Genomic DNA, 26,959 nt, shown 5'->3' with positions numbered 1-26,959 from the left:
AGGAGAGGAGAGGAGAAAGAAAATTACCAGTAAAGAATTTATGCATGTAACCAAAAACCACCTGTTCCCCAAAAACTACTGAAATAAAATTAATAAAATGTAAAAAATGAACTCTTTGATATTGATTCAAGAAGCCTGAAATCCAGAATCACAAGAATCATTTAAAAGAGGCTGAATAGGGGATTGCTGGCAAGATGGCCGAATAGGAGCAGCTCCCGTCTGCATCTCCCAGAAAGATCAATGCAGAAGGCAGGTGATTTCTGCATTTCCAACTGAGGTACCTGGTTCATCTCATTGGGTCTGGTTGGATAGTAGGTGCAGCCCATGGAGAGCAAGATGAAGGAGGGTGGGGCATCACCTCACCCAGGAAGCAGAAGGGGTCAGGGAATTTTCTCCTCCACCCAAGGGAAGCCATGAGGGACTGAGCCTCAGGAACTCAGGCACAGACACTGCACTTGTCCCACGGTTTTCAACACCTGCAAACCAGGAGATTCCCTCTGGTCCCTCCCCCACCAGGGCCCTAAGTTTCAAGCACAAAACTGGGCGGCCATTTGGGCAGACACCGAATTCGCTGCAGGAGTTATTTTTTTCCATACTCCAGTGGAGCCTGAAACGCCAGCGAGACAGAACTGTTCACTGCCATTGAAAGGGGTGCTGAAGCCAGGGAGCCAAATGGTCTGGCTCAGCGGGTCCCACCCCTACGGAGCCCAGCAAACCAAGATCCACTGGCTTGAAAATCTCACTGCCAGCACAGCAGCAGTCTGAGATTGACCTGGGATGCACGAGCTTGGTGAGGTGAGGGGCGTCTACCATTGTTGAAGCTTGAGTAGGTGGTTTTATGCTCATAGTGTAAACAAAGCCTCTGAAAAGTTCAAACTGGGCAGAGCCCACTGCAGCTCAGCATGGCTGCTGTGGCCAGACTGCCAGATTTCCCTTCTCTGGGCAGGGCATCTCTGAAAAAAAGGCAGCAGCCCCAGTCAGGGACTTATAGATAAAACCCCCATCTCCCTGGGACAGAGCACCTGGGGAAAGGGGCAGCTGTGGGCGCAGTTTCAGCAAACTTAAATGTCCCTGCCTGATGGCTCTGAAGAGAGCAGCAGACCTCCCAGCACAGCATTCGAGCTCTGCTAAGGGTCAGACTGCCTTCTCAAGTGGGTCCCTGACCTCTATGTATCCTGACTGGGAGACACCTCCCAGTAGGGGCTGACACCTCATACAGGAGAGCTCTGGTTGGCATTTGGCAGGTTCCCCTCTGGGAAGAAGCTTCCAGAGGAAAGATCAGACAGCAATCTTTGCTGTTCTGCAGCCTCTGCTGGTGATACTCAGGCAAACACGGTCAGGAGTGGGCCTCCAGCAAACTCCAGCAGACCAGCAGCAGAGGGGCCTGACTGTCAGAAAGAACACTAACACATAGAAAAGAATAGCACATCCACTCAAAGACCCCATCCGAAGGTCACCAACATCAAAGACCACAGGTAGATAAATCCACAAAGATGAGGAGAAACCAGTGCAAAAAGGCTGAACATTCCAAAACCCAGAATGCTTCTTCTCCTCCAAAGGATCACAACTCCTCTGCAGCAAGGGAATAAAACTGGATGGAGAATGAGTTTGACAAATTGACAGAAGTAGGCTTCAGAAGGTGGGTAACAGCAAACTCCTCTGAGCTAAAGAAGCATGTTCTAACCCCATGTAAGGAAGCTAAGAACCTTGAAAAAAGGTTAGACGAATTGCTAACTAGAATAATCAGCTTAGAAAGGAACATAAATGACCTGATGGAGCTTAAAAACACAGCACAAGAATTTCGTGAAGCATACACAAGTTTCAATAGCCAAATCAATCAAGCAAAAGAAAGGATATCAGTAATTGAAGATCAACTTAATGAAATAGAGAAGACAAGATTAGAGAAAAAAGAATAAAAAGGGATGGAAAAAGCCTCCAAGAAATATGGGACTATGTGAAAAGACCAAATCTACATCTGATTGGTGTATCCGAAAGTGACGGTGAGAATGGAGCCAAGTTGGAAAACACTCTTCAGGATATTATGCAGGAGAACTTCCCCAACCTAGCAAGACAGGACAACATTCAAAATCAGGAAATGCAGAGAACACCACAAAGACATTCCTTGAGAAGAGCAACCCTAAGACACATAATCGTCAGATTCACCAAGGTTGAAATGCAGGAAAAAATGTTAAGCGCAGACAGAGAGAAAGGTCGGGTTACCCACAAAGGGAAGCCCATCAGACTCACAGTGGATCTCTCTGCAGAAACTCTACAAGCCAGAAGAGAGTGGGGGCCAATATTCAACATTCTTAAAGAAAAGAATTTTCAACCCAGAATTTCATATCCAGCCAAACTAAGTTTCATAAGTGAAGGAGAAATAAAATCCTTTACAGACAAGTAAATGATGAGAGATTTTGTCACCACCAGGCCTGCCTTACAAGAGCTCCTGAAGGAAACACTAAACATGGAAAGGAACAACTGGTACCAGACACTGCAAAAACATACCAAATTGTAAGAGCATCGACACTATGAAGAAACTGCATCAACTAATGGGCAAAACAACCAGCTAGCATCATAATGACAGGATCAAATTCACACATAACAATATTAACTAAATGCCCCAATTAAAAGACACAGACTGGCAAATTGGATAAAGAGTCAAGATCCATCAGTGTGCTGTATTCAGGAGACCCAGCTCACATGCAAAGACACACATAGGCTCAAAATAAACGGATGGAGGAATATTTACCAAGCAAATGGAAAGCAAAAAAAAAAAAAAAAACAGGAGTTGCGATGTTAATCTCTGATAAAACAGACTTTAAACCAACAAAGATCAAAAGAGACAAAGAAGAGCATTACATAATGGTAAAGGGATCAATGCAGCAAGAAGAGCTAACTATCCTAAATATATATGCACCCAATACAGGAGCACTCAGATTTATAAAGCAAGTTCTTAGAGACCTACAAAGAGATGTAGACCCCCACACAATAATAGTGGGAGACTTTAACACCCCACTGTCAATATTAGACAGATCAATGAGACAGAAAATTAACAAAGATATTCAGGACTTGAATTCAGCTCTGGGCCAAGAAGACCTAATAGACATCTCCAGAACTCTCCACCCCAAATCAACAGATTATACATCCTTCTCAGCACCACATTGCACTTATTCTAAAATTGACCACATAATTGGAAGTAAAACACACCTCAGCAGATGCAAAAGAACAGAAATCATAACAAACAGTCTCTCAGACCACAGTGCAATCAAACTACAACTCAGGATTAAGAAACTCACTCAAATTGCACAACTACATGGAAGCTAAACAACCTGCTCCTGAATGACTACTGGGTAAATAACTAAATGAAGGCAGAAGTAAAGATGTTCTTTGAAACCAATGAGAATGAAGACACAACATACCAGAATCTCTGGGACACATTTAAAGCAGTGTGTACAGAGAAATTTATAGCACTAAATGCCCACAAGAGAAAGCAGGAAAGAGAAAAAATTAAAAGAATTTTTAAATTCTTTTAACATTTAATTCTTTGAATTTTAACATAAAAATTAAAAGAATTAGAGAAGCAACAGCAAACAAATTCAAAATCTAGCAGAAGACAAGTAATAACAGATCAGAGCAGAACTGAGGGAGATAGAGACATGAAAAACCCTTCAAAAAATCAATGAATCCAGGAGCTGTTTTTTGAAAAGATCAACAAAATAGACAGACCACCACCCAGACTAATAAAGAAGAAAAGAGAGAAGAATCAAATAGGCACAATAAAAAATGATATAGGGGATATCACCACCGATCCCACAGAAATATGAACTACCATCAGAGAATATTATAAATACCTCTACACAAATAAACTAGAAAATCTAGAAGAAATGGATAAATTCCTAGACACATATACCCTCCCAAGTCTAAACCAGGAAGAAGTCGAATCTCTGAAAAAACCAATAACGAGTTCAGAAATTGAAGCAGTAATTAATAGCCTACCAACCAAAAAAAAAGTTGAGGACCAGACAGATTCACAGCCGAATTCTAACAGAGGTACAAAGAGGAACAGGTACCATTCCTTCTGAAACTATTCCAAACAACAGAAAAAGAGGGAATCCTCCCTAACTCATTTTATGAGCCCAGCATCATTCTGATACCAAAACCTGGCAGAGACACAACATAAAAAGAAAATTTCAGGCCAATATCCCTGATGAACATCAATGCAAAAATCCTCAATAAAATACTGGCAAACCGAATCCAGCAGCACATCAAAAAGCTTATCCACCGTGATCAAGTCGGCTTCATCCCTGGGATGCAAGGCTGGTTCAACATACACAAATCAATAAAGTAATCCACCACATGAACAGAACCAAAGACAAAAACCACATGATTATCTCAGTAGATGCAGAAAAGGCCTTTGACAAAATTCAACACCCTTCATGCTAAAATCTCTCAATAAACTGGGTATTGATGGAACATATCTCAAAATAATAAGAGCTACTTATGACAAATCCACAACCAATATCATACTGAATGGGCAAAAACTAGAAGCATTCCCTTTGAAAACCAGCAAAAGACAAGGATGCCCTCTCTAACCACTCCTACTCAACATACTATTGGAAGTTCTGGCTAGGGCAATCAGGCAAAAGAAAGAAATAAAGGTATTCAAATAGGAAGAGAGGAAGTCAAATTGTCTCTGTTTGCAGATGACATGATTGTATATTTAGAAAACCCCATCGTCTCAGCCCAAAATCTCCTTAAGCTGATAAGCAAATTCAGCAAGGTCTCAGGATACAAAATCAATATGCAAAAATCACAAGCATTCCTATACACCAATAATAGACAAACAGACAAATCATGAGTGAACTCCCATTCACAATAGCTACTAAGAGAATAAAATACCTAGGAATCCAACTTACAAGGGATGTGAAGGACCTCTTCAAGGAGAATGACAAACCACTGCTCAATGAAATAAAAGAGGACACAAACAAATGGAAAAACATTCCATGCTTATGGATAGGAAGAATCAATATTGTGAAAATGGCCATACTGCCCAAAGTAATTTATAGATTCAATGCTATATCCCCATCAAGCTACCAATGACTTTCTTCACAGAATTGGAAAAAACTACTTTAAACTTCATATGAAACCAAAAAAGAGCCCACAGGGCTAAGACAATCCTGGGCAAGAAGAACAAAGCTGGAGGCATCATGCTACCTGACTTCAAATTATACTACAAGGCTACAATAACCAAAACGGCATGGTACTAGTACCAAAACAGATATATAGACCAATGGAACAGAACAGAAGCCTCAGAAATAACACCACACATCTACAACTATCTGATCTTTAACAAACCTGACACAAACAAGCAATGGGGAAAAGATTCCCTATTTAATAAATGTTGTTGGGAAAACTGGCTAGCCATATGAATAAAACTGAAACTGGACCACTTACTTACACCTTATACAAAAATCAACTCAAGATGAATCAAATACTTGAATGTAAGACCTGGGACCTTAAAAATCCTAGAAGAAAACCTGGGCAATACCATTCAGGATGTAGGCATGGGCAAAGACTTCATGTCTAAAACACCAAAAGCAATGGCAACAAAAGCCAAAATTGACAAATGGGATCCAACTAAACTAAAGAACTTCTGCACAGCAAAAGAAACTACCATCAGAGTGAACAGGCAACCTACAGAATGGGAGAAAATTTTTGCAATCTATCCATCTGACAAAGGGCTAATATCCAGAATCTACAAAGAACTTAAACAAATTTACAAGAAAAAAACAAACAACCCCATCAAAAAGTAGGCAAAGAATACGAACAGACACTTCTCAAAAGAAGACATTTATGCAGCTAACAGACATACGAAAAAATGCTCATCATCACTGGTCATTAGAGAAATGCAAATCAAAACCACAATGAGATACCATCTCATGCCAGTTAGAATCGTGATCATTGAAAAGTCAGGAAACAAGAAATGCTGGAGAGAATGTGGAGAAATAGGAATGCTTTTACACTGTTGGTGGGAGTGTAAATTAGTTCAACCATTGTAGAAGACAGTGTGGCAATTGCTCAAGGATCTAGAACCAGAAATACCATTTGACCCAGCAATCCCATTACTGGGTATATACTCAAAGGATTATAAATCATTCTACTATAAAGACACATGCACACATACGTTTATTGCGGCACTGTTTACAATAGCAAAGACTTGGAATCAACCCAACTGTCCATCAATAATAGACTGGATTAAGAAAATATGGCACATATACACCATGGAATACTATGCAGCCATAAAAAAATGATGAGTTCATGTCCTTTGCAGGGACATGGATGAAGCTGGAAACCATCATTCTCAGAAAACTATTACAAGAACAGAAAACCAAACACCCCACATTCTCACTCATAAGTGGGAGTTGAACAATGACAACACATGGACATGGCCTTTTGGGGGATGGGGGGCTAGGGGAGAGATAGCATTAGGAGAAATACCTAATGTAGGTGATAGGTTGATGGGTGCAGCAAGCCACTATGGCACGTGTATAACTATGTAACAAAACCGCATGTTCTGCACATGTACCCCAGACCTTAAAGTATAATCATTTTTTAAAAAGAGGCTGAATGTATGCAATCCAACAATCCCACTACTGGGTATCTACCTAAAGGAAAAGAAGCCACTGTATCAAAAAGACACCTTCACATGTATGTTTATTGCAGCACAATTTATAATTGTAAAGATTTGGAACCACCCTAAGGGCTCATCAATCAATGAGTGGATAAAGAAAATGGGACATATATACCATGAAATACTACTCAGCCATAACAAAGAATAAAATGATGTCTTTTTCAGCAACTTCCACGGAGCTGGAGTCCGTTACTCTAAGTGCAGTAACTCAGGAATGGAAAACCAAATAATGTAGATTCTCACTTATAAGAGAGAGCTAAGCTATGGGTTTGCAAAGGCATACAGAGTGGTATAATGGACACTGGAGACTCAGAAGCAGAAGGTGGAGAAAGGAGAAGGACAAAAAACTAGATATTGGGTAGAATGTACACTACTCAAGTGATGGGTGCACTAAAATCTCAGAATTCATCACTATACAATTCATCCATAAAACCAAAAACCACTTGTACCCCTAAAGCTGTTGACATTTTAAATAAATAAATAATAAAAATTAATGAATAAACATAAAACTAAAACTGAAAAGAGAGGTTAAATATATGTATGTGTTACTTCAAAATTACACTAAAAATCCCATCAAGTGTGCTTGAATAGTTATGATGTTTACTATATTTATTACTTATAAGGCACGAATACAAGGATTTCATTTATCAGCTAGTTGTAAAACATGTCTTTCACCATTGCAGGGGCTAGTCTATACATTTTTATACAGAAAAATTTCCCTAGAAAGTTTAGGATATATATATATACATACATGTGACACAATCTTTAGCCCTCTAGAAGAGTCACATTTTACATTAGTGTCAGGAGACAAGGAACCATCTACTTCATTTACTTTCTGCTTTGTAGGAAAATACACTTGTGTATCAATATGCACCCAGGTGGGTGTGATTGGATGTACAGCACAACCCAAACTCCTGGATCGCAGACTATTTAATACCAGGTTTTATCCCCCTGGCATTTGCTTCCAACTTTATCAGACAAAGTAAAATAATGGTGATATAATCCATATCACTTTATAGTATTTTAATAAACATGCAAATAAATAACACACAATGCTACATAATCACTTTTTCAAGGTGATTTTTTAAACATCATTTTACTTTGATAAAGTAGCAATAGTCCCCAGATAATTATGGTTTGTGCTAACTGAAAGAACAGTCCTTGTTTCATTGATTTGCACACTTTTGCTCAATTGAAGTTAACAGAATGGGCCACAACTGGAAGTGGAAGTCTCTTTTGCTTAATTTATTTGCCACGGTAACACTATAAAGCCAACCATTGGAATCTCCGTCCAGTTTGGAGTCTAATGACTGAATGAAGAGGTAGAAAACCAAAAACGGCAGCCAACACATGACAAGAACCCTCATAAAGGAATGTTAGAAAGTGTCTCGTGTAATGCCATCCATCTATAATGGCTACAGTTTCAAGCTGTCTGGATACAGATGGTTGACTAGATGACTTTCACAACACAAATAAATTTTTAGAAATCTGACCTCATTTCAGGCTCATTCACTATGCTTTACATGCAATCCAGAATGCTGCACACATATGATATTCCTTGCCTTCTAGGAGTTTATGTTCTAAACAAAATCCTAGAAATGTTATTTCACCATAAGGTTGACTTAACTTTTATGTTTTTCATTTGATTACAGCACAAGGATCTACCTCAAAAGTTCAATTTATACCTCAAGGGGAGGGAGCAAGGTTAAGGGAGACAACTGAATTCGAACCCATAAAAGTTATTTAATACATGTCAATATTATACCTAAAAAGTAGTCTTCTGGCTGGGTGCCGTGGCTCACGCCTGTAATCCCAGCACTTTGGGAGGCCAAGGTGGGCGGATCACGAGGTCAGGAGTTTGAGACCAGCCTAGCCAATATGGTGAAACCCCATCTCTACTAAAAATACAAAAATTAGCCGGGTGTGGTGGCATTTGCCTCTGGTCCCAGCTACTCCGGAGGCTGAGGCAGAAGAATGGCTTGCACCCAGGAGGCGGAGCTTGCAGTGAGCCGAGATTGTGCCACTGCACTCCAGCCTGGGTGACAGAGCGAGACTCTGTCTCAAAAAAAAATAGTCTTCTAATGAATTCATTCTTTATGTACACAGAAGAACATTTTCAACAAATTTATAGAGCATTGTTATATTAGGAATCATAAGAGCACAAAGAACACATCTGATTCCTGTTCTTTTTTTAAAGTCTCCCACCCAATTCTCCCTCTCATTAGCCACTCCTTGAGTGACATGCACAATAACAACACTCTACAGCTCAAGAAACTGCAGGACAAACATATACGCCCTCATAGGTGAGTCAGTGGGAAAAGTGCAGTACATGACTCATCACCATTTAAAACAGTTCCATCACTGATGCTCTACTGGAATTACTCCATCATCTCCCTGTAACCTTAGAGTTTACTTTAAAAACCCTCTAGGCTAGGTGAGGCTAACATTATTTCCAGTATCATATAAACCACTGACATGAAAACATTAAGACAAGTTTAAAACTATGCAAAAATATATTAAAAGAATCTACTTTTCTACAAATACAATGTAATAAGGAATACTTCAACAAAGTATATACATTGTATTAGTTTTTATTATTTCCATTAACTGGGCTATCACTAACAATTGTAGAGTTGTTTTCTTTTATTAAATGGTTAAAAGACCTTCAAAGCTAGAATACAATTTGCCCTTACCTGGAGTAAATGAGTGGCTGTTTAACAGGGATCATTAGCTGTAATGTAGAATATGAAGGCATGCCTCTCTCATCAACAGTTGACAGTCACATCAGGTAAAGTCCTCATCAAAGAATGAGGACTTGCTTATGAGGTGGAACTCAACAACTATCATTTCTAACATGCTCTTAACCATCTGACACTTGAATCACTTAATTTTTGTTACTATACTGATATCTTAGTTGTCTCATTTTTAAAATAAAGAATATACCAGTAACTGACCAGAAAACAATTACTATACACCCATACACATGAAATTCTATAAATAACTGGTGGGTAGAGGAGAAGGATGTAAAAAGTGATCTCTTTCTGAGATTGCAGAGGCCCAGTTTCCTCATTGTGTTCCCACATAAATACTTTCATTGCAGATATTTCAAGTGTTATGCCAGACTTACACAGAAAGAAATCCTGGAGTATGTGTTCTGAATGTGTTGGTAAAGAAAGTCACTTCATTTGAGAGGTCCCTGCCCCTTCAACCTCGCCCTCCTTACCAATATACATTCATCACTGAAAAGGGAAATATTTATAAAAGTTAGTTTAGTTATGTTTAAATATTATGTTTAGCTGTCTGGAGACCATGTTCTCAAGATTTATACAAGAAATCAAGGATCAAACTTCATAACAATTAGAAAACCACACTGTGTAAAATCAAAGACTTAGTTAGAGGAAATTAAAATAGTTTTACCATTGGTGCTAAACTGAAATGGCTCCATCTCTTCCCAACACCTGGAATCAAAACCTTTTGAACTTTCATGTAAATAAATGAGGACATGCAAAATGCTCTGTCTGCAGCAAGGTACCACCTCTGCACAGGCATTTGGGTGAAAAATGTGGAAAATGCCTGAGGACTCTGAAGCAGCTTAGGAGAAGTGAGAGCAGGAAAGAGGCTCTTCTCTAGGGTAAGTTTGTTTAGTAGAAAGTAAGCAAGTTGTCAGGGTAAAAGTTGACAATGTTGATTCCAACAGTTTGAACTGCGAATAAACATCCAAAGGGATTATGTTACTGAGAATTAGAAAAGATTCCACTAAACTCAATAGAACACTTGTGTTTTCAAAGATAATATGCCTTCAAGCCATACTCTGGAGCCTCAGTTTAGGGTTAGAATTACCCTAAGCCCTTTCTATACCACATTAAAGAACACAAGGTCTGACCCCTCTAATAAGTGCCTAAAAATATTAGAATAAAGATGGAATAAAAATACTTCATTTCCACTCACTGAATTGGAAAATACTACACACACACACGTATTTATACACACACACACACACACATATGAGGTTGACTAAAAAAAACCTGAAGAAACGTGTATGCTCTTCCCAAACATCTAAACTTAAACCCAATTTCACTAACCAATTTAGGGAAATACATGCATTGGCCATAAATCACTTTTAAGTTTTCCCTTCTTAATAACCTATCAAAGAGCAAAAAACAGGGCCTGTACTTATGAAATCCATAATCCCCTTTTCTGCTCACCAAAGCCACATTTAAGTCTGGCTTTCATCTCATGCTGTTGGGTTTTTCACCAGGTACAAGATGAAAAGCTGGAAGAGTCTTGTGCTTTTCTAAAAGCAAAACAATTTGGTTGCCACTCAGCAATTCCTGGTGACATGCCAAGAAGTCTGTAAAAAAAAAAGTTAAAGTTTTCCTAACTTAGAGCTTACAAAAATAAGTGTGAGATGTTCATAGCCTGTCAGACAATTCATTTTTTATTTTTTTAATATTCGTAAACAAGGGAAAACACATACTTTTGACTTGTTAAAGTTTATTTGGATCACTATAACGTAGGTCTGCCTTATGTGATCTCAAGAAAATGGAGGTAACTTGGACTACTCTTCTGAGTTCATCTCAAATCCTTAATGATTCTCACATAAGATTCTGCTATTATAATCTTTTCCAAAGCCTGACAAAAGCATGCAGCTCGTTTGCTCATTACCAGCAAGTCTGCAAACAGCCTTGAAAAAAGTTGATTCTCCTTGTAGCTCTGACACATATTCACTTTATTCCTGGAACCAAGGATGTAAGGGAGCATGGCTCAGTCTCATAGCCTCTTTGCTCTTAAGAAGAAAATCAAATTCCCCAGATATTTCCAAACTCCACCAAGAATAGAATATTCTCTGCTCTGCCTGAAGACCATTATCTGTTTTACATTTCATCTTTATATTCACTGGGTTCATAGAAAGGGCATACATGGAAAGAGGAAAATAGCTGTTTCTTAAAAGACACCAAATTTAGTAATTCTCTCAAATCTACTGGCACACATTTAGAAAGTCATATTTTTAAAGGCTTCAATAGGTTTTCATCGGTTCTGTGTTTTGAGAAGAAAACACATGCTGAATCACCCATAACTTCAAACCAAAATATATCTGCAAACTACAAGGAATATTTGTAATAGAAAGACAAGTCATCACAATTTAAAAAGTGATATAGTGGGTGTAGACAGACAGATGTGTACCCCAAAAAACAAGTTACTAACTGAATGCTCTAAGATTTCAACCAACTCCAATAGCCTTACCTGTTAATATGAGATTACTGTAAGTATTGGAGAATTGCTCCTTTAGAAGAACCAGATGCATCTGAGCTGCCTTCTCCCTTTGGAGCTCCAGCATAACATCAGGGTGCTGGGCAATCTTGCAGCCTTTCTGTTTATCTAAGGCAACATCACTTCGAACAATGTCTACAAAAAGAAAGAAAGAAGGCAGGCAGCAAAAACTAAAACAAAACAAAAAATAATACATCATCAAAGTCTTGTTTCACCCAAAATGACAGAATTAATAAGCTACCAGCATTTTCATCAGCCTAAAGAGATGCAGAAGTAATCAATCAGAAGGCTCTCCAACTCCATGACACATCCTGAAAGTTCCTCTGGTCATTTCCAAATTCTTGGGAGATCTATCTGTTTCTTAGCTGTCTCTGACATCACTTAAGATTCTCACTTCTCAATTCTCCTTCCCAGCTCACCTTCAGGACTTATTTACCTCCTGGGGCCTTTTCTTAACATATCTTACCGTTTTCCATGGGAAAAAGTATTATAATACAATTTTGAATACTAGTAATTATGAAGGTCATTCTCTCTACCTCATGCTACAGGACCAGGTGATAGCTCCAGCATGTGTATTTAGGATACTTGGTCTATTTTTAAATTCACCTGCCAGCCAGCCTACTCAGCTCAAGTTAGAGCTGCCGATCTATGGCTTACCTGGTCAGGGTTTTTTCTGCTATTTTTCATGTACCTCGAGTAAAATAATTTAATTCTGACTCAATAATCATTTTTTCAATCCAGAAATATTTTTTGAGTCACTGAAGAGAGCACAGGAGGTCTAGTCATGGCAGATCTGCCTTTTCCCCAATTATTTTCCCATACTGCTTTTTATACTTCGGTATGATTTTCATTCAAAGCAGATACAGTCTCCAGAAAACAGCTTCCTCAAAAGGAAAAATTCATACAGAATGCTTCAGCCGGGCATGGTGGCTCACGCCTGTAATCCCAGCACTTTGGGAGGCCAAGGAGGGCAGATCACGAGGTCAGGAGTTCAAGACCAGCCTGACCAATATGGTGAAACCCTGTATCGACTAAAAATTTAAAAAAAATGGTCAGGTGTGGTGGTGCACACCTGTAGTCCCAGCTATTTGGGAGGCTGAGGCAGGAGAATCGCTTGAACCCAGGAGGCGGAGGTTGCAGTGAGCTGAGATTGCGCCACTGCACTCCAGCCTGGGCGATAGAGGGAGACTCTGTCTTTTTTTTTTTTTTTTTTTTTAAAAAAAAAAAAAAAAAAAAGAATGCTTCCCAATTAGCAGGAAGCTCTCATGCCCTAAAGTTATTTATTAATTTTTTACAAATAAAAATATAATTCAACTGATTCTCATAGGTACAAATGATACCATCAGCAGTAATCTAGGTGGCAACTTTAAAAACTCTCAAGTTTTGCATAACAAAACTGAAGAATTTTAATAGAAGGCTCTAAAAAATAACTGCTTTGCCACTTTTGACACCAATGATTTTGGAAAGAATAAAACTAATGCCCATGTTAATGGTACTAAAAGAAAAGCTATATTCAGTGACACTTAAGAGAAAATTGGGCATATGGTGAAAAGGGTGAAACACTGTTCTGGAGAAGTAGTCTTTTCTTTCAGATATCTAAAAGAAAAGCCCAGGTATAAATACAAACCCATGACTATGAGGGTTAGGATGTGTGGCACACAAAGATAAGCCAGATGTGAAAATGGTCCTCACTAATTCTTAGATTAAAACAGGAGAGCTGAGTAGAAATAATACAGTATTTATGCCTAAACATGTATATACCAATTTCTTGAATATGAGTAATAAAGTGAACTCATTTAACAAATAACTAGTCTCATAGATTTTCTGAGACTTAAATACAAAAATGGGATAAATAAGTTCAAGAATATACTAGCTTTTAAGACAATCCAATAGAAGTCAAGAGGAATAATGCAGTTTACATTTATATAAATTATGTTTTATAAAACTTTTTGGATTATATCATCTCATTGGATCCTTCCAAAAATACTGTCAAATGGCAGACATTGTTGACTGGCTGACCCAAACCCTAAACACAATCCCTTCTCCCTTGCCTTCATCTATTACAGAGACTGAAAAGCTACACTATACAATTTCTCAGCTTTCCTTGCAGAAAAGGGTAGTTATGTAACATGGTTCTAGAAAATGAGCTGCAGGCAGACATCTTAAACGGGGACTTCCCTTGCCAGATTAAAAGAGAGAGCCTCACTAAGAGAAACTCAGTTTTTCCCTTTAGTCCTTTAGTCCCTCCTATTCGCTATGTCTAAAACATAGACATGAAGCCCAGAGTTCTAGTAGCCACTTTGTAACCTTGAGCTAAGAAGCAAGAGTAGGGGTCGGGCACAGTGGCTCATGCCTGTAATCCCAGGACTTTGGGAGGCCGAGGCAGGTGGATTACTTGTCAGGAGTTCAAGACCAGCCTGGCAACACGGTGAAACCCCATCTCTACTAAAAATATAAAAATTAGCTGGGCATGGTGGCACACGCCTGTAGTTCCAGCTACTCAGGAGGCTGAGGCAGGAGAATTACGTGAACCCGGGAAGCGGAGGTTGCAGTGAGCCGAGATCGCGCCACTGCACTCCAGTCTGGGCGAAAGAGCGAGACTCCATCAAAAAAAAAATGAATAAATAAGCAAGAGGGTAAAGGATTACACACTAAAAGTGTTGAACAGAAAAATGGAAAGAGCTTAAGTCCCTAATGTCTTTATTGACCTACCATACCTGTGCTAGACTGCCTATCTCTTAATTTCTTGTCATATGAGACAAATATACTATTTACGTAAGTCATTAATAGTCAGTCACCTGTTTTTAAAATTTTAACCTGTTGTATAATCCTAAATGATAAAGAACACTATTATTACCTCTATCTTAAATACGAGGAAACTGAGGTCCACAAAGCTTGACTTGCACAAGTTCACAAAACCTGGTCAGTCCTCAAATCCAGGGATGTTCAAAGCCAATTTGAGTGCTCTTTCCAGAGCTCCTATATGAAACTCATGAGCTTAATAGTAGAATTACATTAAACAATAAAAGGAAGAACTAAAATGAAAAACTGAATTATACTGTTACAATGGTATTCCATAGACTGTTCATGCGGAAAAGAAATATGAATGATGCTTTCTCAGAAAAGATTATAAAACTCGTATCAAAACATACTATAAAAAGTGAAGGAGAGTTTCAATTATCCTGATATCTTCTGATATAAGTCTAATTTGAAGAGTAGAACACCAACTAAACTCCCTATTTCCTATCTAATAAATATATTGCTCAGAATGCAGCAGAAGCAACAATTACAACTGATATCCTCAACAACATTCCAACAAGAACCTTGAAATAAAGTAACTACATTACCTTTATATTAATAACAGTCAGAAAAGAAAACTATGAATATGGGCAAACATATGTCCTAAACTTTACAAAAGCAGATTTCAAAAATGTTTAGGGAAAAAAATAGATATGCTGTATCTAAAGTAAAAGTATGAATTCCTTATTCAACTCTAATCTGCTTGAAATTGTATCAATGACTAGATAAACACATAGCAAAGATACTTATCAAAGAAACACATGGTAATATATCTGGAGGAAGAGTTAGTATCATGTATGGCACACTGAAAATTCAAAATTATCTTGGAAATCTAAAAACTTAGGCTGAAATCCCAAAAATGGAAGGTAAAGACATGAACACAAAGTCCTACATTTCTACTGAAAATTAATGACATAAGATTTAAGATGGGAAAGCTAGACCAAACAGAAGCTCATATACTTAAGATCTTATTAAGATTTGTAGGCTTTAGTTGAATATCAGTTTAATATAAGTCAGTGCTATGATACTGCTGCCAAAATGATTAATGCAATCTTAGTCTAAATTAACAGAACCAGAACATGCAGAATAAAGGAGGCAACACAGCTGTGCTACATTCCATGCCTACCAAGTGCAGCACAGTGAAGAGTTTGGAGTTAAGCAGACCTCTGTTCAAATCCTGGCTTGGTACTCACTTATTAGTTGCAAAAGTGGCAGACAAAACACCTTTCTAAGATTACATTTCTTTAGCTACTGTTATTGTATAGATACACAAAAGGCATTGCACTATGCATACAATAAGAGCACAATAAAGAGTACCTATAATTATTTTTGTTATTAGTATCCTGCTTGTGGTATTATATATTTCCAGCTATATTAGTCTCAAATGAATCCTGATAATCTAGAGTACGTCCAAAGAAAAGTATAAGTATGGAAAATAATGTTGATCTTTTAAAACAGCTGAAACTGGCTGGGCGCAGTGGCTCACGCCTGTAATCCCAGCATTTTAGGAGGCCGAGGTGAGCGATCACCTGAGGTCTGGAATTCGAGACCAGCCTGGCCAACCTGGTGAAACCCCATCTCTACTAAAAACACAAAATTAGCTGGGTGTGGTGGCGCATGTCTGTAATCCCAGCTACTCAGGAGGCTGAGGCAGAAGAATCACTTGAACTCGGGAGGCAGAAGTTGCAGTGAGCCAAGATTGTACCACTGCACTCCAGCCCGGGCAAAAAGAGCAAAACTCCACTCAATAATTAATTAATTAATTAATTAATTAAAATAGTTGAAACTATGATAAAATGGACTTCGGGGACTCAGAGGGAAGGGCAAGAGGCAGGTGAGGAATGGAAGACTATACACTGGGAACAGTGTATACTGCTTGGGTGATGGGTGCACCAAAATCTCCGAAATCACTACTAAAGAACTTATGCATGTAACCAAACACCACCTGTTCCCCCAAAACTACTGAAGTTTAAAAAATAAATATATATATTTATACAAAAAAATAGCTGAAACTGAGCCTGGCAAAGAAAGAGCCAAAGATGACTTGCTTTCTCATACAGAAAAAATAGTTGACTTATTCTGTGTAAATCTAAAAAGCCAAACATTATGGGAGTACCCAAAAACCAAACCTGTTCAGTTCCACATGAGAAAACTTTTTTAACAACAGAAGCTGTCAAATAAGGGAAAAGGACTACTTCATGAAGGAGTAAGTTTCCCATCCCTGGAGATGTTCAAACAGAGAATGGGTGACCCAGGCATAATGAACTAATTTCAATACAGATATTAAAACCTGCCAGATAAAAGATTAGGTATTTTCACCTATATTATGTGAAGCAATATAGCAGGATGGTTAAAAGCACAGGTTTCTAATTCAAATATATACAAGTTTGGATCCCTCTAGTACTTACTATCAGAAAGCTCTTGGACAAACCACTAAATCTCTCAATGCCTTTCCTAATAAAGAAGGGAATTTCCTTTTTTAGAAACATGAAAATACCAATAGCTTAATTGTAATGAACTTATCACAGTAATAGAGACATATTAGGAATTCAACAAGCACCAGATGTTTCAGTGGTTGTCAATAATAACATCACATTGTAATATCAGAAAGTTATTATTGGAGGATAGTATTATTCTTTTAGGTCATTTCAACACTTTTATGGTTCCACAAAAATGTGTGCTTTTCTTATGTCTTTATCAGACGTAATACAAAGAATAAAGGCTCAAAGCCAGAAAACTTAGATATATATTTAACTAATTTACCAAATAATCATAAAACTCTAAACTAAAAAGTAAAAACCGTATGCTTGTTTTTTGCTTTTTTCTTCCTGGTACACCAAACTGGGGAGTTGCTGGCCTGGATGATCTCTAAACCTCTTCATTCCTCCTGCTAGTTCTTCCCTCTTATAGATATTCTTTTTTGTTATGTAATCAAAGTAGAGTTCCAAACTTGGGTCCAAATATCAAGCTATCCATACTGCTCTTCCCATCTCCCCTTATGATCCTTACCCTAGCATACAATTCAAGGATGCCAAAATATCCCATATATACCCTGACAGATGCAACAAAGGAACAGGCATATTGCACCAAAGTTGATGCACTAGAATCAATTTATTGTCTATAATTATTTCTGGACGTCTAGGTATAAAAGCATTTGTATTTTCATTCTTTATTCTTTCTTCCACACCTTTTCCATAAACTAACCAGTTAGTAACCCACAGCAGTGCTAGCCTAAGGTGGCAGTTCTGGTTGAGACAAATGACAGACTGGCAGACCAGTCAAAAAAAAATTTTTTTTTTTTTTTTTTTTTTGAGACGGAGTCTCGGTCTGCCACCCAGGCTGTAGTGCAGTGGCGCAATCTCGGCTCACTGCAAGCTCTGCCTCCCGGGTTCACGCCATTCTCCTGCCTCAGCCTCTCCGAGTAGCTGGGACTACAGGCGCCCGCCACCGCGCCCGGCTAATTTTTTGTATTTTTAGTAGAGACGGGGTTTCACCGTGGTCTCGATCGCCTGACCTCGTGATCTGCCCGCCTCAGCCTCCCAAAGTGCTGGGGTTACAAGCGTGAGCCACCGCGCCCGGCCCAAAAAATTTTTTAAGACAGTGTCTTACTCTGTCACCCAGGCTGGAGTGTAGTGGCATAGCCTACCACAGCTCGAACTCCTAGGCTCAAGCAATCCTCCCACCTCAGCCTCCCAAACAGTCAGGACTACAGGGACACACCACCATACCTGGCTAAATTTTAAAAATTTTTTGTAGAGATGAAATCTCACTATGTTGCCTAGGCTGGTCTCAAACACCTTGTCTCAAACAATCCTCCTGCCTCAGCCTCCCAAAAAGCTGGGATTACAGGCATGGGCCACCAAATCTGGCCTACCTAAACATTTTAATAGAAAGAATCTGGCACTTCAGGAGACATAAAATGAGCTACATATGCTTTCCATACAAGCTTGGCTGACTAGCAGGCTATGTGCACATGCAAGGGAGCCCCAACATAGGCTAAGTTCTTCACACATAACTGGCTAATGGGGAGGCTACGCGTAAACATGAGAGAGACCCAAGAGATCAGCAGGAAAAAATAAAGTGAAAAAGACCTAAAAAATGCCACAAAACTTTATGTGTTTATCAATCCACAGAGAAATCCATCAGCTGAACGTGAAAACATTAAGGGTCCAAAATGTTTGAAACATAACCTCTGAACAGTCATTGGCTGATCACTAAGTTATGCAGACTCAGAGGCAAACCCTAGGAAACCAAGCTAAAAAATAAAAATAATTTTATTTTATTATTATTATACTTTAAGTTTTAGGGTACATGTGCACAATGTGCAGGTTTGTTACATATGTATACATGTGCCATGTTGGTGTACTGCACCCATTAACTCGTCATTTAGCATTAGGTATATCTCCTAATGCTATCCCTCCCCACTGCCCCCACCCCACAACAGTCCCCGGAGCGTGATGCTCCCCTTCCTGTGTCCATGTGTTCTCATTGTTCAATTCCCACCTATGAGTGAGAACATGTGGTGTTTGGTTTTTTGTCCTTGCAATAGTTTACTGAGAATGATGATTTCCAGTTTCATCCATGTCCCTACAAACGACATGAACTCATCATTTTTTATGGCTGCACAGTATATAAAATTAAAACTATAAAGAAATATCAGTAACAGCACAACAAAAAGATATAAAGTCCAAATAACTTACTTAAAAACAAAGAAAACATAAAACAACAATTGTCATGGAAAAAAAGAACTACTTTGAATACAAAACAACAAAGATCAGCGAGAGGGGAATGGTATAGATTGGCTATAATCTATCTAAAATGGCCAGTTTCCAATAAAATATTACAAGCCATGCAAAAAAATAGGAAAATGTAAACCACATTTGGGGTAGGGGGCAGCAGTCAATGGAACTAACTCTGTATGGACCCAGCAGAAAAAAATTCTTAAAAAGATATGTTTTTAAAATTACAAAGAAGCCATGTTTAAATAATTAAATAAAAAGTTACAATGATTCAATAAGTAGGGGACCAAGATTTTAAAATAGAAACTTTATTTTTAAAAAGAACTAAATGAATATTCTAGAGTTGGAAGGTAGAGTAACTGAAATGAAAAATGCATTAGATAGGCTTAACAGCAGATTTGAGAAAGCAGGGGAAAAAAAATCAGAGAACTTAAAGACAGGTGAATAGAAATAACCTAATCTGAAAAACAAAGAGAAAAAAGACCAAGGAAAAATGACCACAGCCTCAGAGAATTATGAGACAACATGAAGCAATCAAACATATGCATAATAGGAGTCCTACAAGGAGAGGAAAAATAAAGAAAGGGCAGAATTGTTTGAAGAGATAATGACCAAAAACATTCAAAATTTGATAAAAATCATTAATCTGCAGATTCAAGAAGTACAACAAACCTCAAGCACAAGTACAACAAAACTCAGCACAAAGAGATCCACATCTAGATACATTATAATAAAAATGTTAAAAGCCCAAGATAAAAAGAAAATCTTAAAAGCAGGGAGGAAAAAAACTAATCCATAAAGGGAACAAGCAATACAATTAATGGCTAACTTCCTCCAATCTGAAACAATGGAGACTAGAAAGCAGTAGAATGACATTCACAAAGTGCTAAAAGTAACAGCAAGACCCTGTCGCTTAAAAAAAAAAAAAAGGAAAAATTTAGCCAAACATGATGGCATGCACTTATAATCCCAGCTATTTAGGAAGCTGAAACAGGAGGACTGCTTGAGCTCAGGAGTTTGAGTTTGCAGTTACCTATGACTGCACCACTGCACTCCAACCTGGACAAGAGAGCTAGACCCTATCTCATAAATAAATAGTGCTAAAAGAAAACTTCTGACAACCAATAATTCTATGTTCAGGAAAACTATCTTTCAAAAATGAAGGCAAAATAAAGTCATTTCCATATTTAAAAAAAAAAGAGGCTGGGCACCTTGGCTCATGCCTGTAATCCCAGCACTTTGGGAGGCCGAGGCGGGCAGATCACGAGGTCAGGAGATCAAGACCATCCTGGCTAACACAGTGAAACTCCATCTCTAATAAAAATATAAAAAATTAGCCAGGCATGGTGGCAGGCGCCTGTAGTCCCAGCTACTTGGGGGGCTGAGACAGGAGAATGGCGTGAACCTGGGAGGCGGAGCTTGCAGTGAGCCAAGATCGTGCCACTGCACTTCAGCCTGGACGACAGAGCGAGACTCCATCTCAAAAAAAAAAAAAAAAGACTGAGGGAATTTGTTGCTAGCAGACCTGCAACACAAGAAATATTAAAGGAAGTGCTTCAGGTTAAAAGGCAATGATATCAAGTAATAACTCAAATACACAGGAAGAAATGAAATACACTAGAAATTGTAAATATGTAAATAAACAAAAATCCTTTTCTCTTTTACATGTTTTAAAAACTCATAAGATTATATAAAGAAGAAAATATGTTTTAGTTATACCATATATAGATGTAATAGTAATATACAGAACAAAATTAACACAATAGGATAAGAAAAGAAGCTGTATTTGAGTAAAGTTGTTGTAATTTATAAAAATTAAGTTAACATTAACCTGAAATTGACTGTGATAAATTAAGATGCATAGTAAATCCCTGGAGCAACTAAGAAAATAACTGAAAATAACATAGTGTAAAAATCAACAGAGTAATTAACTGACTAGTCTTTTTAAGAATCTTAATAATCCATTTAACAAAAAGAAGGCAGTTAACAAAAAAAATATAGACAATATCAAAGTGAAAGACATAAATTCAATCATATTAATAATTGCACTAAATTTGAATGGACTAAACAGTCAATCAAAAGAGACTGTCAGATTGAGTTTCAAAAGATTCATGAGACACAGTTTAAACAGTGCTTAGAGAGAAATTTATAGCTTTACACATCTATATTCTAAAAAAGGAACGTTCTCACATCAATAATCAATCAATCAATAATCTAAGTTCACACTTACAAACTAGAAAAATTAGAAAATTTTAAACACAAAACAAGCAAAAAAAAAGAAAAAAAGGATCAGAATGGAAATCAATGAACTAGAAAACAAAAAGATAAGTCAATAAAACAAAATATTGATCATTTGAAAAGATTAATACAATTGAAAAACCTTGAGCTAGGATGACAAAGAAAGAAGACACAAATTACCAAAATTGATAGGGAGGGAGGCATTTTCAAAAGGTTTCAAACATTTTCAAAATGACAAAATTATAATGATACATAACAGATTATAAAGAGGTTGTATGAGGTAGTTGCTTTTGCATGGTGAAACAGTTATGCATTCTGATTGTTATATTGGTTATACAAATTCATATATGTAATAAAATTTCATTGAACTATACATGCATACACATAGAAGAAATGAGTGTATGTAAAACTGGTGAAATATGAATAAAGTCTGTAGCTTACTTAACTTTCCCGTACAACTTCTGCAAGTTTTTATAAGTCTAAAGTTATTTCAAAATATTTTTTAAAGAATTTAGACCCTCACCTTACACCATATACAAAAAAAACCCTCAAAATGAATCACAGACCTAAATATAAGATCTAAAGCTATAAATTTTCTAGACGAAAATATAAGAAAAAAATTTGTATCCTTAGGTTAAGTACAGATTTCTTAGTTACGACACCAGAAGTATAATTCAAAATAGAAAAATAATAAATTGGACTTCATCAAGCGTAAAAGTGGACCAGGCACAGTGGCTCACGCCTGTAATCCCAGCACTTTGGGAGGCTGAGGCGGGCGGATCACGAGGTCAGGAGATCGAGACCATTCTGGGTAACACAGTGAAACCCCGTCTCTACTAAAAATACAAAAAATTAGCCAGGCAAGGTGGCGGGCGCCTGTAGTCCCAGCTACTCGGGAGGCTGAGGCAGGAGAATGGCGTGAACCCCGGGGGTCGGAGCCTGCAGTGAGCCGAGATCGCGCCATTGCACTCCAGCCTGGGCGACAGCGAGACTCTCAAAAAAAAAAAAAAAAAAAGAGTAAAAGTGTTCACTCTTTAAAAGATACCATTAGGCCAGGCGTGGTGGCTCACATCTGTCATCCCAGCACTTTGGGAGGCTGAGGTGGGTGGATCACTTGAAGCCAGGGGCTCAAGACCAGCTTGGCCAACATGGTGAAATCCCATCTCTACTAAAACTACAAAAGTTAGCCAGGCATGGTGGCGCATGCCTGTAATCCCAGCGACTCAGGAGGCTGAGGCACAAGAATCACTTGAACCTGGGAGGCGAAGGTTGCCGTCAGCCAAGAATGCACCACTGCACTCCAGACTCTGACAAAAACAAAAAAAGATATTAAGCTAATGAAAAGATAAGCTACCAACTGAGAAAATATTTTAAAATTACATATATGATAAAATATATATAAAGAATGTTTTACATCTTGATAAAAAGACAACCCAATTTTTAAAATGGACAAAAGAGCTGAATAGACATTTCACCAAAGACATACAAATGGCTAATAGCACATAAAATTATACATAATGTCATTATTCATTAGAGAAATGCAAACTAAAACCACAATGAGATACTACTACACACCCCCTAGAATAGTTATAACCCAGAAAACCGACAATACCAAGTGCTGCCAAGAATGTGGAGAAACAAGAGCCCTCACACATTGCTGGTGGGAATGCAAAATGCGACAGCCTCTTTGGAAAACACATTGGCAGTTTCTTAACAAGATAAACTTGCTGTACAACCTAACAAACTCACTCCTGAGAGCCTACCTGACAGAAATGAAAGCATATGTCCACATAAAGATTTCTACATGAGGTCAGGCATGGTGGCTCATGCTTATAATCCTATCACTCTGAGTGGTGTGGGTGGGAAGATGGCTTGAGGCCAGAAGTTTGACACCAGCCTGGGCAACATAAGGAAGCCCCATCTGTACAAAAAGTTTAAAAATTAGCCAGACGTGGTGGCATGTGCCTGTAGTTCCAGCTACTCAGGAAGCTGAGGCAGGAAGACAGCTTGAGCCTAGGAGTTTGAGGCAATAGTGAGCCATGGTCCCATCACTGCACTCCCACCTCGGTAACAGAGTGAGACTCTGGTTAAAAAAAAAACGGACTTGTACATGAATATTTATAGTAGCATTATGCATAACAGCCAAAACTGGCAACAACCCAAATGTCCAGAAACTAGTAAATGGATAAACAAAATGTGGCAAATCCATAAAATGAGATGCCACTCAGAAATAAAAAGAAACTAATTACTAATAAATTCTAGACCCGGATAACCTCAACATTAGACTAGATTTTGTGTCTGGTGAAAGAAGCCAGACACAAAAAGACCACGTATTATGACTTCATTTATGTGAAATTTCTGGAGAACGCAAATCAATTGACAGAAAGCATATCAGTGGTTTCCTAAGGCTGGGATGGGAGAAGGGCTTGATTGTAAACAAGCATAAGATGTTCTAAAACTGGGTTAAGATAATTGTTGGAAGCTTTTATACATTTCATAGAAATAATTAAACTATATACTTGTAATGGGTGAATTTTATGAAAATATGTAAATTATAGCTCCAAAAAAAGCTATCAAAAAGTCACAAAAATAATACACCATGTTCACAGCAGCACTATTTACAGTAGCCAAAAGGCAGAAGTAACTCAAGTGTCTATCAATAGACAAAGGGATAAACAAAATGTGATAAATACATAAAGAAGAACATTATTCAGCCTTAAAAGAAAGGAGATCCTGTCATATGCTACAATGTGGATGAACCTTGAGGACATGATGCCAAGTGAAATAACCCAGGCACAAAAAGATAAATACTGTATGATTCCATTTATATGAGGTACTGGGGCAGTCAAATTTATAGAGACAGTAGAATGGTGGTTGACAGAGGCTGAGGAGAGTGGGTATGAAGAGTTATTTTTTAATAGGTACAGAGTTCAGTTTTGCAATATGATGAGTTCTGGAGATGGATGGTGGCAATGGTTTGTACAACAACTATGAATGTACTTAATAACACTGAATCATACACTCAAAAATGGTTTTAATGGTAAATTCTGTTCTGTGTATTTAACCATAGTTTTTAAAAACTCTAAGTAACAGAAATAAAAATAAATAAAAAGAAACAGAGCTACAGAGTTTTCTCTGTAGTTTAAAATGAACCATCTTAAAACCTTGGGACTTCAATGCCATTGTTACATCATGTATATTCTGTTTCTCTGCAGATTATATGAGATTGCATATTAAAACTTGGATAGAATTTTGTATGCTGCCGTTACAGTGCTGGGTCTAGAAGAATCAGGTGCAGACCTGAAAGAAAGATTTGGCTTCCCTCACACACAGTGACAGGGCCAAAACTAGTGCCGCTCCCTTCCCTCCTGTCTTCAATGCAGCCACTACAACAGCAGCAAGAAAAGGAAGATGCTGACTCTTCCTCAGATCCTTGAAATAGGTTCACAGACTTTAGAAGAGCTTCTGTGCTGAGATCCTAATGTTCCCAAGCCAAAGTACTCATTATCTACCCTATTCTCCCTCCAAATAACTTGTCCTTTAATTTCCCTAGTCTTCTAGTCTCTGACCCTCAGTCATCTTTTATTTCTTTTTCCCTGCCCCTTCAGTTTACCAAGTTTATCCACTTTGGCTTCAAAATGTCTCAGTGTTGTCCTCTTCTTTTCAATTCCAACTGATACTATCTACTTCATATCTGGATAACTAAAACAGTCCAAAACAACATCCATAAATCCAGATTCATAGATCTCCGAGGCATTCAGCATACCATCTTTGGAAAATAGGCTTCATGGCCAGGCGCGGTGGCTCACACCTATAATCCCAGCACTTTGGGAGGCCAAGGCAGGCAGATCATGAGGTCAGGAGATCGAGACCATCCTGGCTAACATGGTGAAACCCCGTCTCTACTAAAAATACAAAAAATTAGCCAGGCATGGTGGCAGGCGCCTGTAGTCCCAGCTGCTCTGAAGGCTGAGGCAGGAGAATGGCATGCACCGGGGAGGCGGAGCTTGCAGTGAGCTGAGATCACGCCACTGCACTCCAGCCTGGTCGACAGAGCGAGGCTCTGTCTCAAAAAAAAAAAAAAAGTTAGAGACCATCCTGGCCAACATGGTGAAACCCTGTCTCTACTAAAAATAAAAAATTAGCTGGGCATGGTGGCGCACACCTGCAGTCCCAGCTACTCGGGAGGCTGAGGCAGGAGAACCACTTGAACCCAGGAGACGGAGGTTGCAGTGAGCCAAGATCGCGCCACTGCACTCCAGCCTGGTGACGGAGCGAGACTCTGTCTCAAAAAAAAAAAAAAAAAAAAAAAAAAAAAGAATTCATTTTAGCATTCTCATTTTCTTATCTGTAATTTCTTTCTCTGACAGTAAAAAGCCTAGTTTTCATAAACTACAATATATTTGCTTATTTGCTCAATACTAATACACATACAAAGTAGTTTCAGAATTGCTAACCCATACTCCTTTAAGAAACATATTTACCAACCACAGTACAGTGTTGCATACTTCTTTTTTCTTTAGCCTTACAGTATCCATTCAAAATAAAGTTACTCAGCTTCTTTCTTCTCCAAGTTTTCACTATGATTGTGACATTCATCACAATACACTTAAATTTATTTACCAAATCTGTAGTCTGCCTTATGTTCCCCCAATATCCTGGTTGTTTCTTAAAATGTGAAGACAGTAAAATTCACTCTTTGTTGCATACAGTCCTATGGGGTTTTTTGTTTTGTTTTGTTTTTGTTTATTTACGTATTTATTTATTTTTTGAGAAGGAGTCTTGCTCTGTCGCCCAGGCTGGAGTGCAGTGGCATGATCTCGGCTCACTGCAACCTCCACCTCCTGGGTTCAAGTGATTCTCCTGCCTCAGCTTCCTGAGTAGCTGGGATTATAGATGCGTGCCACCATGCCCAGCTAATTTTTGTATTCTTAGTAGAGATGGGGTTTCACCATGCTGGTCAGGCTGGTCTCGAACTCCTGATCTCGTGATCTGCCCACCTCAGCCTCCCAAAGTGCTGGGATTACAGGCATGAGCCACCACACCCAGCCAGTCCTATCGGTTTTGACAAGTGCATAGAATCAAGTAACCACTAGCAAATTACCATACAAAATAATATGATCACCCCAAAAAACTCCCTCATGGTACCTTCCATTATCAAACCCTCCATCCATCCTCATTCTGGCCAACACTTATTTGTTGTTTTTTGGTTTTGTTTATC

At 38.3% G+C, this 26,959-nt stretch overlaps 1 protein-coding gene across 3 annotated transcripts in view; it reads right to left on the bottom strand.

Annotated features, from left to right (window-relative positions):
• The window catches only part of HPSE2 (heparanase 2 (inactive)), a 772,172-nt gene that overhangs the window by 671,214 nt on the left and 73,999 nt on the right, over positions 1-26,959 (bottom strand). For 2 of the 3 annotated variants that reach the window (XM_055252704.2, XM_055252697.2), the window contains exon 3: positions 11,936-12,097. The exons of the other annotated variant lie outside the window; for it this stretch is intronic. In XM_055252704.2, the coding sequence (XP_055108679.1) occupies positions 11,936-12,097 (162 nt within the window). The remainder of the gene's footprint in view (positions 1-11,935; positions 12,098-26,959) is intronic. 3 annotated transcript variants of the gene reach the window in all.

Source organism: Symphalangus syndactylus, chromosome 2 (genome assembly GCF_028878055.3).
Source record: "Symphalangus syndactylus isolate Jambi chromosome 2, NHGRI_mSymSyn1-v2.1_pri, whole genome shotgun sequence".
Taxonomy (NCBI): domain Eukaryota; kingdom Metazoa; phylum Chordata; class Mammalia; order Primates; family Hylobatidae; genus Symphalangus; species Symphalangus syndactylus.
Note: the sequence above shows the minus strand (reverse complement) of the source record. Positions and strands in the feature narration are given on the sequence as shown.